At 53.0% G+C, this 26,655-nt stretch overlaps 1 protein-coding gene across 1 annotated transcript in view; it reads right to left on the reverse strand.

The window, feature by feature from the left end:
- The window catches only part of LOC115119034 (protein phosphatase 1 regulatory subunit 14C-like), a 98,501-nt gene extending 76,601 nt beyond the window's left edge, over positions 1-21,900 (reverse strand). The window contains exon 1 of the mRNA XM_065009424.1: positions 21,590-21,900. Within this exon, the coding sequence (XP_064865496.1) occupies positions 21,590-21,823 (234 nt within the window). The 5' untranslated portion in view covers positions 21,824-21,900. The remainder of the gene's footprint in view (positions 1-21,589) is intronic.
- Between the last annotated feature and the right edge of the window lie 4,755 nt (positions 21,901-26,655).

Consider the following 26,655-nt stretch of genomic DNA (forward strand, 5'->3'; position numbering starts at 1 on the left):
CAGTTGTACTGTTAAAGTGCCAGGCTGGGGGCAGTTGTACTGTTAGAGGGGCCAAGCTGGGTCCAGTTGTACTGTTAGAGGGGCCAGTTGTACTGTTAGAGGGGCCAAGCTGGGGCCAGTTGTACTGTTAGAGGGACCAGGCTGGGACCAGTTGTACTGTTAGAGGGGCCAGGCTGGGACCAGTTGTACTGTTAGAGGGGCCAGTTGTACTGTTAGAGGGGCCAAGCTGGGGCCAGTTGTACTGTTAGAGGGGCCAGGCTGGGACCAGTTGTACTGTTAGAGGGGCCAGGCTGGGACCAGTTGTACTGTTAGAGGGCCAGGCTGGGGCCAGTTGTACTGTTAGAGGGGCCAGGCTGGGACCAGTTGTACTGTTAGAGGGCCAGGCTGGGACCAGTTGTACTGTTAGAGGGGCCAGGCTGGGACCAGTTGTACTGTTAGAGGGGCCAGGCTGGGACCAGTTGTACTGTTAGAGGGGCCAGTTGTACTGTTAGAGGGGCCAGTTGTACTGTTAGAGGGGCCAGGCTGGGACCAGTTGTACTGTTAGAGGGGCCAGGCTGGGACCAGTTGTACTGTTAGAGGGGCCAGGCTGGGACCAGTTGTACTGTTAGAGGGGCCAGTTGTACTGTTAGAGGGGCCAGTTGTACTGTTAGAGGGGCCAAGCTGGGGCCAGTTGTACTGTTAGAGGGGCCAGTTGTACTGTTAGAGGGGCCAAGCTGGGGCCAGTTGTACTGTTAGAGGGGCCAGTTGTACTGTTAGAGGGGCCAGGTGTACTGTTAGAGGGGCCAGTTGTACTGTTAGAGGGGCCAAGCTGGGGCCAGTTGTACTGTTAGAGGGGCCAAGCTGGGACCAGTTGTACTGTTAGAGGGGCCAGTTGTACTGTTAGAGGGGCCTGTTGTACTGTTAGAGGGGCCAAGCTGGGGCCAGTTGTACTGTTACAGGGGCCAGTTGTACTGTTAGAGGGGCCAAGCTGGGACCAGTTGTACTGTTAGAGGGGCCAGTTGTACTGTTAGAGGGGTTAGAGGGGCCAGTTGTACTGTTAGAGGGGCCAAGCTGGGGCCAGTTGTACTGTTAGAGGGGCCAAGCTGGGGCCAGTTGTACTGTTAGAGGGGCCAAGCTGGGGCCAGTTGTACTGTTAGAGGGCCAGGCTGGGACCAGTTGTACTGTTAGAGGGGCCAAGCTGGGACCAGTTGTACTGTTAGAGGGGCCAGGCTGGGACCAGTTGTACTGTTAGAGGGGCCAGGCTGGGACCAGTTGTACTGTTAGAGGGGCCAGGCTGGGGCCAGTTGTTAGAGTGTTAGAGAGGGCCAGGCTGGGACCAGTTGTACTGTTAGAGGGACCAGTTGTACTGTTAGAGGGGCCAGGCTGGGACCAGTTGTACTGTTAGAGGGGCCAGGCTGGGACCAGTTGTACTGTTAGAGGGGCCAGTTGTACTGTTAGAGGGGCCAGCTGGGACCAGTTGTACTGTTAGAGGGGCCAGGCTGGGACCAGTTGTACTGTTAGAGGGGCCAGGCTGGGACCAGTTGTACTGTTAGAGGGGCCAGGCTGGGACCAGTTGTACTGTTAGAGGGGCCAAGCTGGGGCCAGTTGTACTGTTAGAGGGGCCAGTTGTACTGTTAGAGGGGCCAGGCTGGGACCAGTTGTACTGTTAGAGGGGCCAGTTGTACTGTTAGAGGGGCCAAGCTGGGGCCAGTTGTACTGTTAGAGGGGCCAGGCTGGGGCCAGTTGTACTGTTAGAGGGGCCAGTTGTACTGTTAGAGGGGCCAAGCTGGGACCAGTTGTACTGTTAGAGGGGCCAGGCTGGGACCAGTTGTACTGTTAGAGGGGCCAGGCTGGGACCAGTTGTACTGTTAGAGGGGCCAGTTGTACTGTTAGAGGGGCCAAGCTGGGGCCAGTTGTACTGTTAGAGGGGCCAGTTGTACTGTTAGAGGGGCCAAGCTGGGGCCAGTTGTACTGTTAGAGGGACCAGTTGTACTGTTAGAGGGGCCAGGCTGGGACCAGTTGTACTGTTAGAGGGGCCAGTTGTACTGTTAGAGGGGCCAAGCTGGGGCCAGTTGTACTGTTAGAGGGACCAGGCTGGGACCAGTTGTACTGTTAGAGGGGCCAGGCTGGGACCAGTTGTACTGTTAGAGGGGCCAGGCTGGGACCAGTTGTACTGTTAGAGGGGCCTGGGACCAGTTGTACTGTTAGAGGGGCCAGGCTGGGACCAGTTGTACTGTTAGAGGGGCCAGGCTGGGACCAGTTGTACTGTTAGAGGGGCCAGGCTGGGACCAGTTGTACTGTTAGAGGGGCCAGGCTGGGACCAGTTGTACTGTTAGAGGGGCCAGTTGTACTGTTAGAGGGGCCAGTTGTACTGTTAGAGGGGCCAGGCTGGGACCAGTTGTACTGTTAGAGGGGCCAGTTGTACTGTTAGAGGGGCCAGTTGTACTGTTAGAGGGGCCAAGCTGGGGCCAGTTGTACTGTTAGAGGGGCCAGTTGTACTGTTAGAGGGGCCAAGCTGGGGCCAGTTGTACTGTTAGAGGGGCCAGTTGTACTGTTAGAGGGGCCAGTTGTACTGTTAGAGGGGCCAGTTGTACTGTTAGAGGGGCCAGGCTGGGGCCAGTTGTACTGTTAGAGGGGCCAAGCTGGGACCAGTTGTACTGTTAGAGGGGCCAGTTGTACTGTTAGAGGGGCCAGTTGTACTGTTAGAGGGGCCAAGCTGGGGCCAGTTGTACTGTTAGAGGGGCCAGTTGTACTGTTAGAGGGGCCAAGCTGGGACCAGTTGTACTGTTAGAGGGCCAGTTGTACTGTTAGAGGGGCCAGTTGTACTGTTAGAGGGCCAAGCTGGGGCCAGTTGTACTGTTAGAGGGGCCAGGCCAGTTGTACTGTTAGAGGGGCCAAGCTGGGACCAGTTGTACTGTTAGAGGGGCCAGGCTGGGACCAGTTGTACTGTTAGAGGGGCCAGTTGTACTGTTAGAGGGGCCAAGCTGGGACCAGTTGTACTGTTAGAGGGCCAGGCTGGGACCAGTTGTACTGTTAGAGGGGCCAGGCTGGGACCAGTTGTACTGTTAGAGGGGCCAGGCTGGGGCCAGTTGTACTGTTAGAGGGGCCAGTTGTACTGTTAGAGGGGCCAGGCTGGGACCAGTTGTACTGTTAGAGGGGCCAGTTGTACTGTTAGAGGGGCCAGGCTGGGACCAGTTGTACTGTTAGAGGGGCCAGGCTGGGACCAGTTGTACTGTTAGAGGGGCCAAGCTGGGACCAGTTGTACTGTTAGAGGGGCCAGGCTGGGACCAGTTGTACTGTTAGAGGGGCCAGGCTGGGACCAGTTGTACTGTTAGAGGGCCAGGCTGGGACCAGTTGTACTGTTAGAGGGGCCAGGCTGGGACCAGTTGTTAGAGGGGCCAGTTGTACTGTTAGAGGGCCAGGTGTACTGTTAGAGGGGCCAGTTGTACTGTTAGAGGGGCCAAGCTGGGACCAGTTGTACTGTTAGAGGGGCCAAGCTGGGGCCAGTTGTACTGTTAGAGGGGCCAGTTGTACTGTTAGAGGGGCCAGTTGTACTGTTAGAGGGGCCAAGCTGGGGCCAGTTGTACTGTTAGAGGGGCCAGTTGTACTGTTAGAGGGCCAGCTGGGACCAGTTGTACTGTTAGAGGGCCAGTTGTACTGTTAGAGGGGCCAGGCTGGGACCAGTTGTACTGTTAGAGGGGCCAGGCTGGGACCAGTTGTACTGTTAGAGGGCCAGTTGTACTGTTAGAGGGGCCAGTTGTACTGTTAGAGGGGCCAAGCTGGGGCCAGTTGTACTGTTAGAGGGGCCAAGCTGGGGCCAGTTGTACTGTTAGAGGGGCCAAGCTGGGGCCAGTTGTACTGTTAGAGGGCCAGGCTGGGACCAGTTGTACTGTTAGAGGGGCCAGTTGTACTGTTAGAGGGGCCAGTTGTACTGTTAGAGGGGCCAGGCTGGGACCAGTTGTACTGTTAGAGGGGCCACCAGTTGTACTGTTAGAGGGCCAGGCTGGGGCCAGTTGTACTGTTAGAGTGGCCAGTTGTACTGTTAGAGGGGCCAGGCTGGGACCAGTTGTACTGTTAGAGGGACCAGTTGTACTGTTAGAGGGCCAGGCTGGGACCAGTTGTACTGTTAGAGGGGCCAGGCTGGGACCAGTTGTACTGTTAGAGGGGCCAGGCTGGGACCAGTTGTACTGTTAGAGGGGCCAGGCTGGGACCAGTTGTACTGTTAGAGGGCCAGGCTGGGACCAGTTGTACTGTTAGAGGGCCAGTTGTACTGTTAGAGGGCCAGTTGTACTGTTAGAGGGCCAGGCTGCCAGTTGTACTGTTAGAGGGCCAAGCTGGGGCCAGTTGTACTGTTAGAGGGGCCAGGCTGGGGCCAGTTGTACTGTTAGAGGGGCCAGGCTGGGACCAGTTGTACTGTTAGAGGGGCCAGGCTGGGACCAGTTGTACTGTTAGAGGGGCCAGGCTGGGACCAGTTGTACTGTTAGAGGGCCAGGCTGGGACCAGTTGTACTGTTAGAGGGCCAGGCTGGGACCAGTTGTACTGTTAGAGGGGCCAGGCTGGGACCAGTTGTACTGTTAGAGGGCCAGGCTGGGACCAGTTGTACTGTTAGAGGGGCCAGGCTGGGACCAGTTGTACTGTTAGAGGGGCCAGTTGTACTGTTAGAGGGGCCAGGCTGGGACCAGTTGTACTGTTAGAGGGGCCAGTTGTACTGTTAGAGGGGCCAAGCTGGGGCCAGTTGTACTGTTAGAGGGGCCAGGATGGGACCAGTTGTACTGTTAGAGGGACCAGTTGTACTGTTAGAGGGCCAGGCTGGGACCAGTTGTACTGTTAGAGGGGCCAGTTGTACTGTTAGAGGGGCCAGTTGTACTGTTAGAGGGGGCAGGCTGGGGCCAGTTGTACTGTTAGAGGGCCAGGCTGGGACCAGTTGTACTGTTAGAGGGGCCAGGCTGGGACCAGTTGTACTGTTAGAGGGCCAGGCTGGGGCCAGTTGTACTGTTAGAGTGGCCAGTTGTACTGTTAGAGGGGCCAGGCTGGGACCAGTTGTACTGTTAGAGGGACCAGTTGTACTGTTAGAGGGGCCAGGCTGGGACCAGTTGTACTGTTAGAGGGGCCAGGCTGGGACCAGTTGTACTGTTAGAGGGGCCAGGCTGGGACCAGTTGTACTGTTAGAGGGGCCAGGCTGGGACCAGTTGTACTGTTAGAGGGCCAGGCTGGGACCAGTTGTACTGTTAGAGGGGCCAGGCTGGGACCAGTTGTACTGTTAGAGGGGCCAGGCTGGGACCAGTTGTACTGTTAGAGGGCCAGTTGTACTGGGGCCAGTTGTACTGTTAGAGGGGCCAAGTTTGTACTGTTAGAGGGCCAAGCTGGGGCCAGTTGTACTGTTAGAGGGCCAGGATGGGACCAGTTGTACTGTTAGAGGGGCCAGGCTGGGACCAGTTGTACTGTTAGAGGGGCCAGGCTGGGGCCAGTTGTACTGTTAGAGGGGCCAGGCTGGGACCAGTTGTACTGTTAGAGGGCCAGGCTGGGACCAGTTGTACTGTTAGAGGGGCCAGGCTGGGACCAGTTGTACTGTTAGAGGGGCCAGTTGTACTGTTAGAGGGGCCAGTTGTACTGTTAGAGGGGCCAGGCTGGGACCAGTTGTACTGTTAGAGGGGCCAGTTGTACTGTTAGAGGGCCTGGGGCCAGTTGTACTGTTAGAGGGGCCAGGATGGGACCAGTTGTACTGTTAGAGGGACCAGTTGTACTGTTAGAGGGCCAGGCTGGGACCAGTTGTACTGTTAGAGGGGCCAGTTGTACTGTTAGAGGGGCCAGTTGTACTGTTAGAGGGGCCAGGCTGGGGCCAGTTGTACTGTTAGAGGGGCCAGGCTGGGACCAGTTGTACTGTTAGAGGGCCAGGCTGGGACCAGTTGTACTGTTAGAGGGGCCAGGCTGGGACCAGTTGTACTGTTAGAGGGGCCAGGCTGGGGCCAGTTGTACTGTTAGAGGGGCCAGGCTGGGACCAGTTGTACTGTTAGAGGGGCCAGGCTGGGACCAGTTGTACTGTTAGAGGGGCCAGGCTGGGACCAGTTGTACTGTTAGAGGGGCCAAGCTGGGGCCAGTTGTACTGTTAGAGGGCCAGGCTGGGACCAGTTGTACTGTTAGAGGGGCCAGTTGTACTGTTAGAGGGGCCAAGCTGGGGCCAGTTGTACTGTTAGAGGGGCCAGGCTGGGACCAGTTGTACTGTTAGAGGGACCAGTTGTACTGTTAGAGGGCCAGGCTGGGACCAGTTGTACTGTTAGAGGGGCCAGTTGTACTGTTAGAGGGGCCAGTTGTACTGTTAGAGGGGCAGGCTGGGGCCAGTTGTACTGTTAGAGGGGCCAGGCTGGGACCAGTTGTACTGTTAGAGGGCCAGGCTGGGACCAGTTGTACTGTTAGAGGGGGCTGGGACCAGTTGTACTGTTAGAGGGCCAGGCTGGGGCCAGTTGTACTGTTAGAGTGGCCAGTTGTACTGTTAGAGGGGCCAGGCTGGGACCAGTTGTACTGTTAGAGGGACCAGTTGTACTGTTAGAGGGGCCAGGCTGGGACCAGTTGTACTGTTAGAGGGGCCAGGCTGGGACCAGTTGTACTGTTAGAGGGGCCAAGCTGGGGCCAGTTGTACTGTTAGAGGGGCCAGGCTGGGACCAGTTGTACTGTTAGAGGGGCCAGGCTGGGACCAGTTGTACTGTTAGAGGGGCCAGGCTGGGACCAGTTGTACTGTTAGAGGGGCCAGGCTGGGGCCAGTTGTACTGTTAGAGGGGCCAGTTGTACTGTTACAGGGGCCAGTTGTACTGTTAGAGGGGCCAAGCTGGGGCCAGTTGTACTGTTAGAGGGGCCAAGCTGGGGCCAGTTGTACTGTTAGAGGGGCCAGGCTGGGACCAGTTGTACTGTTAGAGGGCCAGGCTGGGACCAGTTGTACTGTTAGAGGGCCAGGCTGGGACCAGTTGTACTGTTAGAGGGGCCAGGGGGACCAGTTGTACTGTTAGAGGGGCCAGGCTGGGACCAGTTGTACTGTTAGAGGGGCCAGGCTGGGACCCAGTTGTACTGTTAGAGGGCCAGGCTGGGACCAGTTGTACTGTTAGAGGGCCAGTTGTACTGTTAGAGGGGCCAAGCTGGGGCCAGTTGTACTGTTAGAGGGGCCAGGCTGGGACCAGTTGTACTGTTAGAGGGGCCAGTTGTACTGTTAGAGGGCCAGGCTGGGACCAGTTGTACTGTTAGAGGGGCCAGTTGTACTGTTAGAGGGGCAGGCTGGGACCAGTTGTACTGTTAGAGGGCCAGGCTGGGACCAGTTGTACTGTTAGAGGGCCAGGCTGGGACCAGTTGTACTGTTAGAGGGGCCAGGCTGGGACCAGTTGTACTGTTAGAGGGGCCAGGCTGGGACCAGTTGTACTGTTAGAGGGGCCAGGCTGGGACCAGTTGTACTGTTAGAGGGGCCAGGCTGGGACCAGTTGTACTGTTAGAGGGGCCAGGCTGGGACCAGTTGTACTGTTAGAGGGGCCAGTTGTACTGTTAGAGGGGCCAGTTGTACTGTTAGAGGGGCCAGTTGTACTGTTAGAGGGCTGGGGCCAGTTGTACTGTTAGAGGGGCCAAGCTGGGACCAGTTGTACTGTTAGAGGGGCCAAGCTGGGTTGTACTGTTAGAGGGGCCAGTTGTACTGTTAGAGGGGCCAAGCTGGGGCCAGTTGTACTGTTAGAGGGGCCAGTTGTACTGTTAGAGGGGCCAGTTGTACTGTTAGAGGGGCCAAGCTGGGGCCAGTTGTACTGTTAGAGGGGCCAAGCTGGGGCCAGTTGTACTGTTAGAGGGCCAGGCTGGGACCAGTTGTACTGTTAGAGGGCCAGGCTGGGACCAGTTGTACTGTTAGAGGGCCAGGCTGGGACCAGTTGTACTGTTAGAGGGGCCAGGCTGGGACCAGTTGTACTGTTAGAGGGCCAGGCTGGGACCAGTTGTACTGTTAGAGGGGCCAGGCTGGGGCCAGTTGTACTGTTAGAGGGGCCAGTTGTACTGTTAGAGGGGCCAGTTGTACTGTTAGAGGGGCCAAGCTGGGGCCAGTTGTACTGTTAGAGGGGCCAAGCTGGGACCAGTTGTACTGTTAGAGGGGCCAAGCTGGGGCCAGTTGTACTGTTAGAGGGGCCAGTTGTACTGTTAGAGGGGCCAGTTGTACTGTTAGAGGGGCCAGGCTGGGACCAGTTGTACTGTTAGAGGGGCCAAGCTGGGACCAGTTGTACTGTTAGAGGGGCCAACCTGGGGCCAGTTGTACTGTTAGAGGGGCCAGGCTGGGGCCAGTTGTACTGTTAGAGGGGCCAGGCTGGGACCAGTTGTACTGTTAGAGGGGCCAGTTGTACTGTTAGAGGGCCAGGCTGGGACCAGTTGTACTGTTAGAGGGGCCAGGCTGGGACCAGTTGTACTGTTAGAGGGGCCAGGCTGGGACCAGTTGTACTGTTAGAGGGGCCAGGCTGGGACCAGTTGTACTGTTAGAGGGCCAGGCTGGGACCAGTTGTACTGTTAGAGGGCCAGGCTGGGACCAGTTGTACTGTTAGAGGGCCAGGCTGGGACCAGTTGTACTGTTAGAGGGGCAGGCTGGGACCAGTTGTACTGTTAGAGGGGCCAGTTGTACTGTTAGAGGGGCCAGTTGTACTGTTAGAGGGGCCAAGCTGGGGCCAGTTGTACTGTTAGAGGGGCCAGGCTGGGACCAGTTGTACTGTTAGAGGGGCCAGTTGTACTGTTAGAGGGCCAAGCTGGGACCAGTTGTACTGTTAGAGGGGCCAGGCTGGGACCAGTTGTACTGTTAGAGGGGCCAGTTGTACTGTTAGGGCCAGGCTGGGACAGTTGTACTGTTAGAGGGCCAGGCTGGGGCCAGTTGTACTGTTAGAGGGGCCAGTTGTACTGTTAGAGGGGCCAGTTGTACTGTTAGAGGGGCCAAGCTGGGGCCAGTTGTACTGTTAGAGGGACCAGGCTGGGACCAGTTGTACTGTTAGAGGGGCCAGGCTGGGACCAGTTGTACTGTTAGAGGGGCCAGTTGTACTGTTAGAGGGGCCAAGCTGGGGCCAGTTGTACTGTTAGAGGGGCCAGGCTGGGACCAGTTGTACTGTTAGAGGGGCCAGGCTGGGACCAGTTGTACTGTTAGAGGGGCCAAGCTGGGGCCAGTTGTACTGTTAGAGGGGGAGGGGCCAGTTGTACTGTTAGAGGGGCCAGGCTGGGACAGTTGTACTGTTAGAGGGGCCAGGCTGGGACCAGTTGTACTGTTAGAGGGCCAGGCTGGGACCAGTTGTACTGTTAGAGGGGCCAGGCTGGGACCAGTTGTACTGTTAGAGGGGGGGCCAGTTGTACTGTTAGAGGGGCCAGGCTGGGACCAGTTGTACTGTTAGAGGGGCCAGTTGCTGGGGGGCCAGTTGTACTGTTAGAGGGGCCAGGCTGGGACCAGTTGTACTGTTAGAGGGCCAGTTGTACTGTTAGAGGGGCCAGTTGTACTGTTAGAGGGGCCAAGCTGGGGCCAGTTGTACTGTTAGAGGGGCCAGTTGTACTGTTAGAGGGCCAGGTGTACTGTTAGAGGGGCCAGTTGTACTGTTAGAGGGGCCAAGCTGGGACCAGTTGTACTGTTAGAGGGCCAAGCTGGGACCAGTTGTACTGTTAGAGGGCCAGTTGTACTGTTAGGGGGCCAGTTGTACTGTTAGAGGGGCCAGCTGGGGGGGCCAGTTGTACTGTTACAGGGGCCAGTTGTACTGTTAGAGGGCCAGCTGGGACCAGTTGTACTGTTAGAGGGCCAGTTGCTGTTAGGGGCCAGTTGTACTGTTAGAGGGCCAGTTGTACTGTTAGAGGGCCAAGCTGGGACCAGTTGTACTGTTAGAGGGCTGTTAGAGGGGCCAGGCTGGGGCCAGTTGTACTGTTAGAGGGCCAAGCTGGGGCCAGTTGTACTGTTAGAGGGCCAGGCCAGTTGTACTGTTAGAGGGGCCAGGCTGGGACCAGTTGTACTGTTAGAGGGCCAGGCTGGGACCAGTTGTACTGTTAGAGGGCCAGGCTGGGACCAGTTGTACTGTTAGAGGGCCAGGCTGGGACCAGTTGTACTGTTAGAGGGCCAGTTGTACTGTTAGAGACCAGTTGTACTGTTAGAGGGGCCAGGCTGTTAGGACCAGTTGTACTGTTAGAGGGGCCAGGCTGGGGCCAGTTGTACTGTTAGAGGGGCCAGTTGTACTGTTAGAGGGGCCAAGCTGGGACCAGTTGTACTGTTAGAGGGGCCAGGCTGGGACCAGTTGTACTGTTAGAGGGGCCAGGCTGGGACCAGTTGTACTGTTAGAGGGCCAGGCTGGGGCCAGTTGTACTGTTAGAGGGGCCAAGCTGGGGCCAGTTGTACTGTTAGAGGGGCCAGTTGTACTGTTAGAGGGGCCAGGCTGGGACCAGTTGTACTGTTAGAGGGACCAGTTGTACTGTTAGAGGGGCCAAGCTGGGGCCAGTTGTACTGTTAGAGGGACCAGGCTGGGGCCAGTTGTACTGTTAGAGGGGCCAGTTGTACTGTTAGAGGGCCAAGCTGGGACCAGTTGTACTGTTAGAGGGGCCAGGCTGGGACCAGTTGTACTGTTAGAGGGCCAGGCTGGGACCAGTTGTACTGTTAGAGGGCCAGGCTGGGGGCCAGTTGTACTGTTAGAGGGGCCAGTGGGGCCAGTTGTACTGTTAGAGGGGCCAGTTGTACTGTTAGAGGGGCCAAGCTGGGGCCCAGTTGTACTGTTAGAGGGCCAGGCTGGGACCAGTTGTACTGTTAGAGGGGCCAGGCTGGGACCAGTTGTACTGTTAGAGGGGCCAGTTGTACTGTTAGAGGGCCAAGCTGGGGCCAGTTGTACTGTTAGAGGGCCAGGCTGGGACCAGTTGTACTGTTAGAGGGCCAGGCTGGGACCAGTTGTACTGTTAGAGGGGCCAAGCTGGGACCAGTTGTACTGTTAGAGGGGCCAGGCTGGGACCAGTTGTACTGTTAGAGGGGCCAGGCTGGGACCAGTTGTACTGTTAGAGGGGCCAGGCTGGGACCAGTTGTACTGTTAGAGGGGCCAGGCTGGGACCAGTTGTACTGTTAGAGGGGCCAGGCTGGGACCAGTTGTACTGTTAGAGGGGCAGTTGTACTGTTAGGCTGGGACCAGTTGTACTGTTAGAGGGGCCAGGCTGGGACCAGTTGTACTGTTAGAGGGGCCAGGGGACCAGTTGTACTGTTAGAGGGGCCAAGCTGGGGCCAGTTGTACTGTTAGAGGGGCCAGTTGTACTGTTAGGGGGCCTGGGGCCAGTTGGGAGGGCCAGTTGTACTGTTAGAGGGCCAGGCTGGGACCAGTTGTACTGTTAGAGGGCCAGCCAGTTGTACTGTTAGAGGGGCCAGTTGTACTGTTAGAGGGGCCAAGCTGGGGCCAGTTGTACTGTTAGAGGGGCCAAGCTGGGACCAGTTGTACTGTTAGAGGGCCAGGCTGGGACCAGTTGTACTGTTAGAGGGGCCAGTTGCTGGGAGGGGCCAGTTGTACTGTTAGAGGGCCAGGCTGGGACCAGTTGTACTGTTAGAGGGGGCCAGTTGGGACCAGTTGTACCAAGCTAGCCAGGCTGGGACCAGTTGTACTGTTAGAGGGGCCAGGCTGGGACCAGTTGTACTGTTACTGGGACCAGTTGTACTGTTAGAGGGCCAGGCTGGGACCAGTTGTACTGTTAGAGGGGCCAGTTGTACTGTTAGAGGGGCCAAGCTGGGACCAGTTGTACTGTTAGAGGGGCCAGGCTGGGACCAGTTGTACTGTTAGAGGGGCCAGGCTGGGACCAGTTGTACTGTTAGAGGGCCAGCCAGTTGTACTGTTAGAGGGGGACCAGTTGTACTGTTAGAGGGGCCAGGCTGGGGCCAGTTGTACTGTTAGAGGGGCCAGTTGTACTGTTAGAGGGCCAGGCTGGGACCAGTTGTACTGTTAGAGGGGCCAGGCTGGGACCAGTTGTACTGTTAGAGGGGCCAGGCTGGGGCCAGTTGTACTGTTAGAGGGGCCAGTTGTACTGTTAGAGGGGCCAAGCTGGGACCAGTTGTACTGTTAGAGGGGCCAGGCTGGGACCAGTTGTACTGTTAGAGGGGCCAGGCTGGGACCAGTTGTACTGTTAGAGGGGCCAGTTGTACTGTTAGAGGGGCCAGTTGTACTGTTAGAGGGGCCAGTTGTACTGTTAGAGGGGCCAAGCTGGGGCCAGTTGTACTGTTAGAGGGGCCAAGCTGGGACCAGTTGTACTGTTAGAGGGGCCAGTTGTACTGTTAGAGGGGCAGTTGTACTGGGGCCAGTTGTACTGTTAGAGGGGCCAAGGGGGCCAGTTGTACTGTTACAGGGGCCAGTTGTACTGTTAGAGGGGCCAAGCTGGGACCAGTTGTACTGTTAGAGGGGCCAGTTGTACTGTTAGAGGGCAGGCCAGTTGTACTGTTAGAGGGCCAGTTGTACTGGGGCCAGTTGTACTGTTAGGTTGTACTGTTAGTTGTACTGTTAGAGGGGCCAAGCTGGGACCAGTTGTACTGTTAGAGGGGCCAACCTGGGACCAGTTGTACTGTTAGAGGGGCCAGGCTGGGGCCAGTTGTACTGTTAGAGGGGCCAGGCTGGGACCAGTTGTACTGTTAGAGGGGCCAGTTGTACTGTTAGAGGGCCAGGCTGGGACCAGTTGTACTGTTAGAGGGGCCAGGCTGGGACCAGTTGTACTGTTAGAGGGGCCAGGCTGGGACCAGTTGTACTGTTAGAGGGCCAGGCTGGGGCCAGTTGTACTGTTAGAGGGGCCAGTTGTACTGTTAGAGGGGCCAGGCTGGGACCAGTTGTACTGTTAGAGGGGCCAGTTGTACTGTTAGAGGGCCAGGCTGGGGACCAGTTGTACTGTTAGAGGGGCAGGCTGGGAGTTGTACTGTTAGAGGGGCCAGTTGGGGCCAGTTGTACTGTTAGAGGGGCCAGGCTGGGACCAGTTGTACTGTTAGAGGGGCCAGGCTGGGACCAGTTGTACTGTTAGAGGGGCCAGGCTGGGACCAGTTGTACTGTTAGAGGGGCCAGGCTGGGGCCAGTTGTACTGTTAGAGGGGCCAGGCTTGTACTGTTAGAGGGGCCAGTTGTACTGTTAGAGGGGCCAAGCTGGGAGGGGCCAGTTGTACTGTTAGAGGGGCCAAGCTGGGGCCAGTTGTACTGTTAGAGGGGCCAGGATGGGACCAGTTGTACTGTTAGAGGGGCCAGGCTGGGACCAGTTGTACTGTTAGAGGGGCCAGGCTGGGGCCAGTTGTACTGTTAGAGGGGCCAGGCTGGGACCAGTTGTACTGTTAGAGGGGCCAGGCTGGGACCAGTTGTACTGTTAGAGGGGCCAGGCTGGGACCAGTTGTACTGTTAGAGGGGCCAGGCTGGGACCAGTTGTACTGTTAGAGGGGCCAGTTGTACTGTTAGAGGGGCCAGGCTGGGACCAGTTGTACTGTTAGAGGGGCCAGTTGTACTGTTAGAGGGGCCAAGCTGGGGCCAGTTGTACTGTTAGAGGGCCAGGATGGGACCAGTTGTACTGTTAGAGGGCCAGTTGTACTGTTAGAGGGGCCAGGCTGGGACCAGTTGTACTGTTAGAGGGGCCAGTTGTACTGTTAGAGGGGCCAGTTGTACTGTTAGAGGGGCCCAGTTGTACTGTTAGAGGGGCCAGTTGCTGGGACCAGTGGGACCAGTTAATACTGTTAGAGGGGCCAGGCTGGGACCAGTTGTACTGTTAGAGGGCCAGGCTGGGGCCAGTTGTACTGTTAGAGGGGCAGTTGGCCAGTTGTACTGTTAGAGGGGCCAGGCTGGGACCAGTTGTACTGTTAGAGGGGCCAGTTGTACTGTTAGAGGGGCCAGTTGTACTGTTAGAGGGGCTGGGACCAGTTGTACTGTTAGAGGGGCCAGGCTGGGGCCAGTTGTACTGTTAGAGGGGCCAGGCTGGGACCAGTTGTACTGTTAGAGGGGCCAGGCTGGGACCAGTTGTACTGTTAGAGGGGCCAGGCTGGGACCAGTTGTACTGTTAGAGGGGGGACCAGGCCAGGGGGCCAGGTGGGGCCAGTTGTACTGTTAGAGGGGCCAGTTGTACTGTTAGAGGGGCCAGTTGTACTGTTAGAGGGGCCAAGCTGGGGCCAGTTGTACTGTTAGAGGGGCCAGTTGTACTGTTAGAGGGGCCAGTTGTACTGTTAGAGGGGCCAGGCTGGGACCAGTTGTACTGTTAGAGGGGCCAGGCTGGGACCAGTTGTACTGTTAGAGGGCCAGGCTGGGACCAGTTGTACTGTTAGAGGGGCCAGGCTGGGACCAGTTGTACTGTTAGAGGGGCCAGGCTGGGACCAGTTGTACTGTTAGAGGGGCCAGGCTGGGACCAGTTGTACTGTTAGAGGGGCCAGTTGTACTGTTAGAGGGGCCAGGCTGGGACCAGTTGTACTGTTAGAGGGGCCAGTTGTACTGTTAGAGGGGCCAGGCTGGGGCCAGTTGTACTGTTAGAGGGGCCAGGCTGGGGCCAGTTGTACTGTTAGAGGGGCCAGGCTGGGACCAGTTGTACTGTTAGAGGGGCCAGTTGTACTGTTAGAGGGGCCAGTTGTACTGTTAGAGGGCCAGGCTGGGGCCAGTTGTACTGTTAGAGGGGCCAACCTGGGACCAGTTGTACTGTTAGAGGGGCCAGGGGCCAGTTGTACTGTTAGAGGGGCCAGTTGTACTGTTAGAGGGGCCAAGCTGGGACCAGTTGTACTGTTAGAGGGGCCAGTTGTACTGTTAGAGGGCCAGGTACTGTTAGAGGGGCCAGTTGTACTGACCAGTTGTACTGTTAGAGGGGGGACCAGTTGTAGCCCAGTTGTACTGTTAGAGGGCCAGGCTGGGACCAGTTGTACTGTTAGAGGTACTGCCAGGCTGGGACCAGTTGTACTGTTAGAGGGGCCAGGCTGGGACCAGTTGTACTGTTAGAGGGGCCAGGCTGGGACCAGTTGTACTGTTAGAGGGGCCAGGCTGGGACCAGTTGTACTGTTAGAGGGCCAGGCTGGGACCAGTTGTACTGTTAGAGGGCCAGGCTGGGACCAGTTGTACTGTTAGAGGGGCCAGTTGTACTGTTAGAGGGCCAGTGGGGCCAGTTGTACTGTTAGAGGGGCCAAGTTGGGACCAGTTGTACTGTTAGAGGGGCCAGCTGGGGCCAGTTGTACTGTTAGAGGGGCCAGGCTGGGACCAGTTGTACTGTTAGAGGGCCAGGCCAGTTGTAGTTAGAGGGGCTGGGACCAGTTGTACTGTTAGAGGGGCCAGGCTGGGACCAGTTGTACTGTTAGAGGGGCCAGGCTGGGACCAGTTGTACTGTTAGAGGGCCAGGCTGGGACCAGTTGTACTGTTAGAGGGGCCAGGGGACCAGTTGTACTGTTAGAGGGGCCAGGCTGGGACCAGTTGTACTGTTAGAGGGACCAGTTGTACTGTTAGAGGGCTGTTAGAGGGGCCAGGCTGGGACCAGTTGTACTGTTAGAGGGGCCAGTTGCTGGGACCAGTTGTACTGTTAGAGGGGCCAGGCTGGGACCAGTTGTACTGTTAGAGGGGCCAGTTGCTGGGGCCAGTTGTACTGTTAGAGGGGCCAGGCTGGGACCAGTTGTACTGTTAGAGGGGCCAGGCTGGGACCAGTTGTACTGTTAGAGGGGCTGTTAGAGGCAGTTGTACTGTTAGGAGGGGCCAGTTGTACTGTTAGAGGGGCCAGGCTGGGGCCAGTTGTACTGTTAGAGGGGCCAAGCTGGGACCAGTTGTACTGTTAGAGGGCCAGTTGTACTGTTAGAGGGCCAGGCTGGGACCAGTTGTACTGTTAGAGGGGCCAACCTGGGACCAGTTGTACTGTTAGAGGGGCCAGGCTGGGGCCAGTTGTACTGTTAGAGGGGCCAGGCTGGGACCAGTTGTACTGTTAGAGGGGCCAGTTGTACTGTTAGAGGGGCCAGGCTGGGACCAGTTGTACTGTTAGAGGGGCCAGTTGTACTGTTAGAGGGGCCAGTTGTACTGTTAGAGGGGCCAAGCTGGGGCCAGTTGTACTGTTAGAGGGGCCAGGCTTTGTACTGTTAGAGGGCCAGTTGTACTGTTAGGGCTGGGGCCAGTTGTACTGTTAGAGGGCCAGGCTGGGACCAGTTGTACTGTTAGAGGGGCCAGGCTGGGACCAGTTGTACTGTTAGAGGGGCCAGTTGTACTGTTAGAGGGCCAGGCCAGTTGTACTGTTAGAGGGCCAGGCTGGGACCAGTTGTACTGTTAGAGGGGCCAGGCTGGGACCAGTTGTACTGTTAGAGGGGCCAGGCTGGGACCAGTTGTACTGTTAGAGGGGGCCAGTTGTACTGTTAGAGGGCCAGGCTGGGACCAGTTGTACTGTTAGAGGGGCCAGGCTGGGACCAGTTGTACTGTTAGAGGGCCAGTTGTACTGTTAGAGGGCCAGTTGTACTGTTAGAGGGGCCAGTTGCTGGGGGCCAGTTGTACTGTTAGAGGGCCAAGCTGGGACCAGTTGTACTGTTAGAGGGGGGCCAGTTGTACTGTTAGAGGGCCAGTGGGACCAGTTGTACTGTTAGAGGGCCAGTTGTACTGTTAGAGGGGCCAGTTGTACTGTTAGAGGGGCCAGTTGTACTGTTAGAGGGGCCAGGCTGGGACCAGTTGTACTGTTAGATGGCCAGGCTGGGACCAGTTGTACTGTTAGAGGGCCAGGCTGGGACCAGTTGTACTGTTAGAGGGGCCAGGCTGGGACCAGTTGTACTGTTAGAGGGGGCTGGGACCAGTTGTACTGTTAGAGGGGCCAGGCTGGGACCAGTTGTACTGTTAGAGGGGCCAGGCTGGGACCAGTTGTACTGTTAGAGGGGCCAGTTGTACTGTTAGAGGGGCCAGTTGTACTGTTAGAGGGGCCAGGCTGGGACCAGTTGTACTGTTAGAGGGGGACCAGTTGTACTGTTAGGGGGCCAGTTGTACTGTTAGAGGGGCCAGTTGTACTGTTAGGACCAGTTGTACTGTTAGAGGGGCCAGGCTGGGACCAGTTGTACTGTTAGAGGGCCAGCTGGGGGGCCAGTTGTACTGTTAGAGGAACAGCTGTTAGAGGGGCCAGGTAGTTGCCAGGGGCCAGTTGTACTGTTAGAGGGGCCAGGCCAGTTGTACTGTTAGAGGGGGCCAGGCTGGGACCAGTTGTACTGTTAGAGGGGCCAGTTGTACTGTTAGAGGGCCAGGCTGGGACCAGTTGTACTGTTAGAGGGCCAGGCTGGGACCAGTTGTACTGTTAGAGGGGGCCAGGCTGGGACCAGTTGTACTGTTAGAGGGGCCAGGCTGGGACCAGTTGTACTGTTAGAGGGGCCAGGCTGGGACCAGTTGTACTGTTGGGACCAGTTGTACTGTTAGGGGCCAGGCTGGGACCAGTTGTACTGTTAGAGGGCCAGGCTGGGACCAGTTGTACTGTTAGAGGGGCCAGGGGCCAGTTGTACTGTTAGAGGGGCCAGTTGTACTGGGGGATCTGGGACCAGTTGTACTGTTAGAGGGGCCAGTTGTACTGTTAGCCAGTTGTACTGTTAGAGGGGCCAGTTGTACTGTTAGAGGGGCCAGTTGTACTGTTAGAGGGGCCAGGCCCAGTTGTACTGTTAGAGGGGCCAGGCTTGTACTGTTAGAGGGGCCAGTTGTACTGTTAGAGGGGCCAGTTGTACTGTTAGAGGGGCCAGGCTGGGACCAGTTGTACTGTTAGAGGGGCCCAGTTGTACTGTTAGAGGGGCCAGGCTGGGACCAATGGTACTGTTAGAGGGGCCAGGCTGGGACCAGTGTACTGTTAGAGGGCCAGGCTTTGTACTGTTAGAGGGGCCAGTTGTACTGTTAGAGGGGCCAGTTGTACTGTTAGAGGGCCAGGCTGGGGCCAGTTGTACTGTTAGAGGGGCCAGGCTGGGACCAGTTGTACTGTTAGAGGGCCAGGCTGGGGCCAGTTGTACTGTTAGAGGGGACCAGTTGTACTGTTAGAGGGGCCAGTGGGACCAGTTGTACTGTTAGAGGGCCAGGTACTGTTAGACCAGTTGTACTGTTAGAGGGGCCAGGTTGTACTGTTAGAGGGCCAGCTGGGACCAGTTCTACTGTTAGAGGGGCCAGGCTTGTACTGTTAGAGGGGCCAGTTGTACTGTTAGAGGGGCCTGGGACCAGTTGTACTGTTAGAGGGGCCAGGCTGTTAGAGGGGCCAGTTGTACTGTTAGAGGGCCAAGCCAGTTGTACTGTTAGAGGGGCCAGTTTGTACTGTTAGAGAGGGCCAGTTGTACTGTTAGAGGGGCCAGTTGTACTGTTAGAGGGGCCAGTTGTACTGTTAGAGGGGCCAGTTGTACTGTTAGAGGGGCCAGTTGTTCTGTTAGAGGGGCCAGTTGTACTGTTAGAGGGGCCAGTTGTACTGTTAGAGGGGCCAGGCTGGGACCAGTTGTACTGTTAGAGGGGCCAGTTGTACTGTTAGAGGGGCCAAGCTGGGGCCAGTTGTACTGTTAGAGGGGCCAGTTGTACTGTTAGAGGGGCCAGTTGTACTGTTAGAGGGGCCAGTTGCATGATTAACAGATGTAAAAAAAGAACGATAGCAGAAATTAGTTATGTAAAAATTATTTCATACTCCACATTTAGGGGGGCCACAAGGGAGTCAGAAATTGTTGTCACAGGGGCACTGCCCTGCTCTCCTCCTCTCATTGGTTAGCCCACTGCCCTGCTCTCCTCATTACATTTACATTTAAGTCATTTAGCAGACGCTCTTATCCAGAGCGACTTACAAATTGGTGCGTTCACCTTATGACATCCAGTGGAACAGTAGTGCATCTAAATCTTTTAAGGGGGGGTGAGAGGATTACTTTATCCTATCCTAGGTATTCCTTAAAGAGGTGGGGTTTCAGGTGTCTCCGGAAGGTGGTGATTGACTCCGCTGTCCTGGCGTCGTGAGGGGAGTTTGTTCCACCATTGGGGGCCAGAGCAGCGAACAGTTTTGACTGGGCTGAGCGGAACTGTACTTCCTCAGTGGTAGGGAGGCGAGCAGGCCAGAGGTGGATGAACGCAGTGCCCTTGTTTGGGTGTAGGGCCTGATCAGAGCCTGGAGGTACTGAGGTGCCGTTCCCCTCACAGCTCCGTAGGCAAGCACCATGGTCTTGTAGCGGATGCGAGCTTCAACTGGAAGCCAGTGGAGGGAGCGGAGGAGCGGGGTGACGTGAGAGAACTTGGGAAGGTTGAACACCAGACGGGCTGCGGCGTTCTGGATGAGTTGTAGGGTTTAATGGCACAGGCAGGGAGCCCAGCCAACAGCGAGTTGCAGTAATCCAGACGGGAGATGACAAGTGCCTGGATTAGGACCTGCGCCGCTTCCTGTGTGAGGCAGGGTCGTACACTGCGGATGTTGTAGAGCATGAACCTACAGGAACGGGCCACCGCCTTGATGTTAGTTGAGAACGACAGGGTGTTGTCCAGGATCACGCCAAGGTTCTTAGCGCTCTGGGAGGAGGACACAATGGAGTTGTCAACCGTGATGGCGAGATCATGGAACGGGCAGTCCTTCCCCGGGAGGAAGAGCAGCTCCGTCTTGCCGAGGTTCAGCTCATCTCATTGGTTAGCCCACTGCCCTGCTCTCCTCCTCTCATTGGTTAGCCCACTGCCCTGCTCTCCTCATCTCATTGGTTAGCCCACTGCCCTGCTCTCCTCATCTCATTGGTTAGCCCACTGCCCTGCTCTCCTCATCTCATTGGTTAACCCACTACCCTGCTCTCCTCATCTCATTGGTTAGCCCACTGCCCTGCTCTCCTCCTCTCATTGGTTAGCCCACTGCCCTATCCTCCTCCTCTCATTGGTTAACCCACTGCCCTCTCCTCCTCCTCTCATTGGTTAACCCACTGCCCTCTCCTCCTCATCTCATTGGTTAACCCACTGCCCTCCTCTCATTGGTTAGCCCACTGCCCTGCTCTCCTCCTCTCATTGGTTAGCCCACTGCCCTGCTCTCCTCATCTCATTGGTTAGCCCACTGCCCTGCTCTCCTCATCTCATTGGTTAACCCACTACCCTGCTCTCCTCATCTCATTGGTTAGCCCACTGCCCTGCTCTCCTCCTCTCATTGGTTAGCCCACTGCCCTGCTCTCCTCATCTCATTGGTTAGCCCACTGCCCTGCTCTCCTCATCTCATTGGTTAACCCACTACCCTGCTCTCCTCATCTCATTGGTTAGCCCACTGCCCTGCTCTCCTCCTCTCATTGGTTAGCCCACTGCCCTGCTCTCCTCATCTCATTGGTTAACCCACTGCCCTCCTCTCATTGGTTAACACACTGCCCTATCCTCCTCATCTCATTGGTTAACCCACTGCCCTCTCCTCCTCCTCTCATTGGTTAACCCACTGCCCTCTCCTCCTCATCTCATTGGTTAACCCACTGCCCTGTTCTCATGTCATTGGTTAACCCACTGCCCTATCCTCCTCCTCTCATTGGTTAACCCACTGCCCTCTCCTCCTCCTCTCATTGGTTAACCCACTGCCCTCTCCTCCTCCTCTCATTGGTTAACCCACTGCCCTCTCCTCCTCCTGTCATTGGTTAACCCACTGCTCTGTCCTCTCCTCTCCTCTCTCTCTAGCAGCATCCTGCATGATATGGATCACACAGCACTGTGGAGAAGCTCTCAGCTCTTCAAATGTTAAATGATGTACCGACCACCGCAGAGCGCGTGAGAACGCATTCCAATGTCTCGGTCAATACCATCTCTCAGGGAAAGACACAGACTTGCCTGTGATCAGAAGGGTTAAGAATATTCCCGACTCGACACATCACAGGCAGATGGTAACATGAATGGACTCACATACCAGACAACCAATCATCATCTAGACAGCAGTTTGCCCTTCCTTCAAGCATTATTCTGAATCAATAGAAAACACAAGCTATTCGGGTCGACATTATGAATTAATGAAACAGATTGTGTATTCTGGTAAAGGGCGCAGATTATTTAATGCCTTTCCCGGAAGAAAATAAATAGTGTAGCCCTGTGTCAGACAATGTTTTGTCTGTCTGTAGGCCTATATGTAGGCCAAATCAGCCCTCTAGAGCCGACTGTGAACGCAGCAGTTAAAGGAGATGGGACTCGGCTACAAAAAGAGTCTGGTGCTTAAAGCGCAGCTGTGTTTTGTTTTACGACCTCAAAACAGTCATTCCCCACTGGGCACAGACTTCAGTTGAATGTCTACATTTGGTTGGGTTGTCAACTAACGTGAATTCAACGTGAACTCAACAAATGTCACAATGTCATTGGATTTAGGTTAAAAGTTCGGTGGAAAAATTACGAAATGCCCTAAAATTGATAACATATTTGGTTGAAATGACGTGGAAACGTTGATTCAAACCGTTTCTGCCCAGTGGTTCATCTGTTCTGTGCGACCCTCTCTTGGAAGCTGCCTGCCCAGGGGAGAGAGGGGACAATAGACCGGCGTGACCCGCGGATTTACACAGTTAACCAAACCACCTCCATGTCCCCTTCCCCGGGCATTACGCACCACCACTGCAAACATACAAAAACACACTCCAAATTCTAAAGATAAAATTTTAAACACTGATTATCTTGCCAATTAATGATTCATCCCGAATCCTCCAAGAATAACCGACCCAAAGCGCCAATAAAACCTCCTCTCCTCACCTCACAGTCGTACAGATCGCTGAGTTGTTCAATGATCCACTCCTCCAGTATCAGTCTCTTCCGCAGCTCCTTCCTGTCGTACTTCACCGTCACTTTTCCCTGCTTCCTCTGGACCGGGTCATCCCGCGGAATGGGGCCGGAACCAGCGCACCCAACCCCGGCCTGCGGCTGGAAGAACACCCGGCTGGCGGACGCGGGCAACTGGGCGCTCGTCTCGGTGCTGGTGGCTGACATCGCGTGTGTTTTGACGTTGAGTTAAAGAGAGAGGGACGCAGCAGGCAGACCTACAGTAGTGACAGGCTGAGCATGAACAGTTTTTAAACACCTGCTATTTAAAGCGCAGCGCGTCCAGTGGAGTACAGCCGAGGGGGGCGTGCCTTCCGTCAACGGACCTGAAGACCGTTCCTCTCTGTCAGATTATGTGATTAGTGCTGGGATGAAACGAAACCCTGCTCTTTACAGAAGGTGGCACCACAGGATCAAAAGTTGAGTGGCAAAATTCGTACATCTTTACTGGGTCCTGGAGTTTTTCCTGATTTCATGACATGGTCAGGTAAAGGTCTACTGTACATGGTGGAGAAACAACCATAACTATAACTACTATAACCAGTCAACACCATTATTTCTGCAGACACTACCACTACTATAACCAGACACTACCACTACTATAACTATAACCAGACACTACCACTACTATAACCAGACACTACCACTACTATAACTATAATCAGACACCATCATTACTATAACCAGACACTACCACTACTATAACCAGTCACTACCACTACTATAACTATAACCAGTCACTACCACTACTATAACTATAACCAGTCACTACCACTACTATAACCAGACACTACCACTACTATAACTATAACCAGTCACTACCACTACTATAACTATAACCAGGCACTACCATTACTATAACCAGTCACTACCACTACTATAACCAGACACTACCACTACTATAACCAGACACTACCACTACTATAACTATAACCAGTCATTACCACTACTATAACTATAACTAGTCACTACCATTACTATAACCAGTCACTACCATTACTATAAATCCAAATCAAATCAAATTTATTTATATAGCCCTTCGTACATCAGCTGATATCTCAAAGTGCTGTACAACAAGTCACTCCCAGTACTATAACCAGACACTACCACTACTACAACTATAACCAGTCACTACCACTACTATAACTATAACCAGTCACTACCACTACTATAACCAGTCACCACCACTACTATAACCAGTCACTACCACTACTATAACCAGTCACGACCACTACTATAACCAGTCACGACCACTACTATAACCAGACACTACCACTACTACAACTATAACCAGTCACTACCACTACTATAACCAGTCACTACCACTACTATAACCAGTCACTACCACTACTATAACTATAACCAGTCACTAGCACTACTATAACCAGTTACTACCACTACTATAACCAGTCACTACCACTACTATAACCAGTCACTACCACTACTATAACTATAACCAGTTACTACCATTACTATAACCAGTCACTACCACTACTATAACCAGTCACTACCACTACTATAACCAGTCACTACCACTACTATAACTATAACCAGTTACTACCATTACTATAACCAGTCACTACCACTACTATAACCAGTCACCACCACTACTATAACCAGTCACTACCACTATTATAACCAGTCACTACCACTACTATAACCAGTCACTACCACTACTATAACTATAACCAGTCACTACCACTACTATAACCAGTCACTACCACTACTATAACCAGTCACTACCACTACTATAACCAGACACTACCACTACTATAACCAGACACTACCACTACTACAACTATAACCAGTCACTACCACAACTATAACCAGTCACTACCACTACTATAACCAGTCACTACCACTACTATAACCAGTCACTACCACTACTATAACTATAACCAGACACTACCACTACTATAACCAGTCACTACCACTACTATAAATATAACCAGTTACTACCACTATTATAACCAGTCACTACCACTACTATAACTATAACCAGTCACTACCACTACTATAACCAGTCACTACCACTACTATAACTATAACCAGACACTACCACTACTATAACTATAACCAGTCACTACCATTACTATAACTATAACCAGTCACTACCACTACTATAACTATAACCAGTCACAACCACTACTATAACTATAACCAGTTACTACCACTACTATAACTTTAACCAGACACTACCACTACTATAACTATAACCAGTCACTACCACTACTATAACTATAACCAGTCACTACCACTACTATAACCAGACACTCCACTCTATCAACTAAACAAATCACTTATTATATAAACCAGTCACTACATCAGCTGATATCTCAAAGTGCTGTACAACAAGTCACTACCAGTACTATAACCAGACACTACCACTACTACAACTATAACCAGTCACTACCACTACTATAACCAGTCACTACCACTACTATAACCAGTCACTACCACTATTATAACCAGTCACTACCACTACTATAACTATAACCAGTCACTACCACTATTATAACCAGTCACTACCACTACTATAACTATAACCAGTCACTAATATAACTATAACCAGTCACTACCACTACTATAACTATAACCAGTCACTACTACTACTATAACTATAACCAGTTACTACCACTACTATAACTATAACCAGTCACTACCATTACTATAACTATAACCAGTTACTACCACTACCACTACTATAACCAGTCACTACCACTACTATAACCAGTCACTACCACTATTATAACTATAACCAGTCACTACCATTACTATAACCAGTCACTACCACTACTATAACTATAACCAGACACTACCACTACTATAACCAGTCACTACCACTACTATAACCAGTCACGACCACTACTATAACCAGACACTACCACTACTACAACTATAACCAGTCACTACCATTACTATAACTATAACCAGTTACTACCACTACCACTACTATAACCAGTCACTACCACTACTATAACCAGTCACTACCACTACTATAACCAGACACTACCACTACTACAACTATAACCAGTCACTACCACTACTATAACCAGTCACTACTATAACTATAACCAGTCACTACCACTACTATAACTATAACCAGACACTACCACTACTATAACTATAACCAGTCACTACCACTACTATAACCAGTCACTACCACTACTATAACTATAACCAGTCACTACCACTACTACTATAACCAGTCACTACCACTACTATAACTATAACCAGTCACTACCACTACTATAACCAGTCACTACCACTACTATAACCAGTCACTACCACTACTATAAATATAACCAGTCACTACCACTACTATAACTATAACCAGTCACTACCACTACTATAACCAGTCACTACCACTACTATAACCAGTCACTACCACTAAAACTATAACCAGTCACTACCACTACTATAACTATAACAGTCACTACCACTACTATAACCAGTCACTACCACTACTATAACTATAACCAGTCACTACCACTACTATAACTATAACCAGTCACTACCACTACTATAACTATAACCAGTCACTACCACTACTATAACCAGTCACTACCACTACTATAACTATAACCAGTCACTACCACTAACTATAACCAGTCACTACCACTACTATAACCAGTCACTACCACTACTATAACCAGTCACTACCACTACTATAACTATAACCAGACACTACCACTACTATAACTATAACCAGTCACTACCACTACTATAACCAGTCACTACCACTATAACTATAACCAGTCACTACCACTACTATAACTATAACCAGTCACTACCACTACTATAACTATAACCAGTCACTACCACTATTATAACCAGTCACTACCACTACTATAACTATAACCAGTCACTACCACTACTATAACCAGTCACTACCACTACTATAACCAGTCACTACCACTACTATAAATATAACCAGTCACTACCACTACTATAACTATAACCAGTCACTACCACTATAACCAGTCACTATAAACCAGTCACTACCACTATTATAACCAGTCACTACCATTACTATAACCAGTCACTACCACTACTATAACTATAACCAGACACTACCACTACTATAACCAGTCACTACCACTACTATAACCAGTCACGACCACTACTATAACCAGACACTACCACTACTACAACTATAACCAGTCACTACCACTACTATAACCAGTCACTACTATAACTATAACCAGTCACTACCACTACTATAACTATAACCAGACACTACCACTACTATAACTATAACCAGTCACTACCACTACTATAACTATAACCAGTCACTACCACTACTATAATCAGACACTACCACTACTATAACCAGTCACTACCACTACTATAACCAGTCACTACCACTACTATAACCAGTCACTACCACTACTATAACTATAACCAGACACTACCACTACTATAACCAGTCACTACCACTACTATAACTATAACCAGTCACTACCACTATTATAACCAGTCACTACCACTACTATAAATATAACCAGTCACTACCACTACTATAACTATAACCAGTCACTACCACTATTATAACCAGTCACTACCACTACTATAACCAGTCACTACCACTACTATAACTATAACCAGTCACTACCACTACTATAACTATAACCAGTCACTACCACTACCATTACTATAACCAGTCACTACCACTATTATAACCAGTCACTACCACTACTATAAATATAACCAGTCACTACCACTACTATAAATATAACCAGTCACTACCACTACTATAACTATAACCAGTCACTACCACTACTATAACCAGTCACTACCACTACTATAACCAGTCACTACCACTACTATAACCAGTCACTACCACTACTATAACCAGTCACTACCACTACTATAACCAGTCACTACCACTACTATAACCAGTCACTACCACTACTATAACTATAACCAGTCACTACCACTACTATAACTATAACCAGTCACTACCACTACTATAACCAGTCACTACCACTACTATAACC

Source organism: Oncorhynchus nerka, linkage group LG24, assembly GCF_034236695.1.
Source record: "Oncorhynchus nerka isolate Pitt River linkage group LG24, Oner_Uvic_2.0, whole genome shotgun sequence".
NCBI classification, from domain to species: Eukaryota; Metazoa; Chordata; class Actinopteri; order Salmoniformes; family Salmonidae; genus Oncorhynchus; species Oncorhynchus nerka.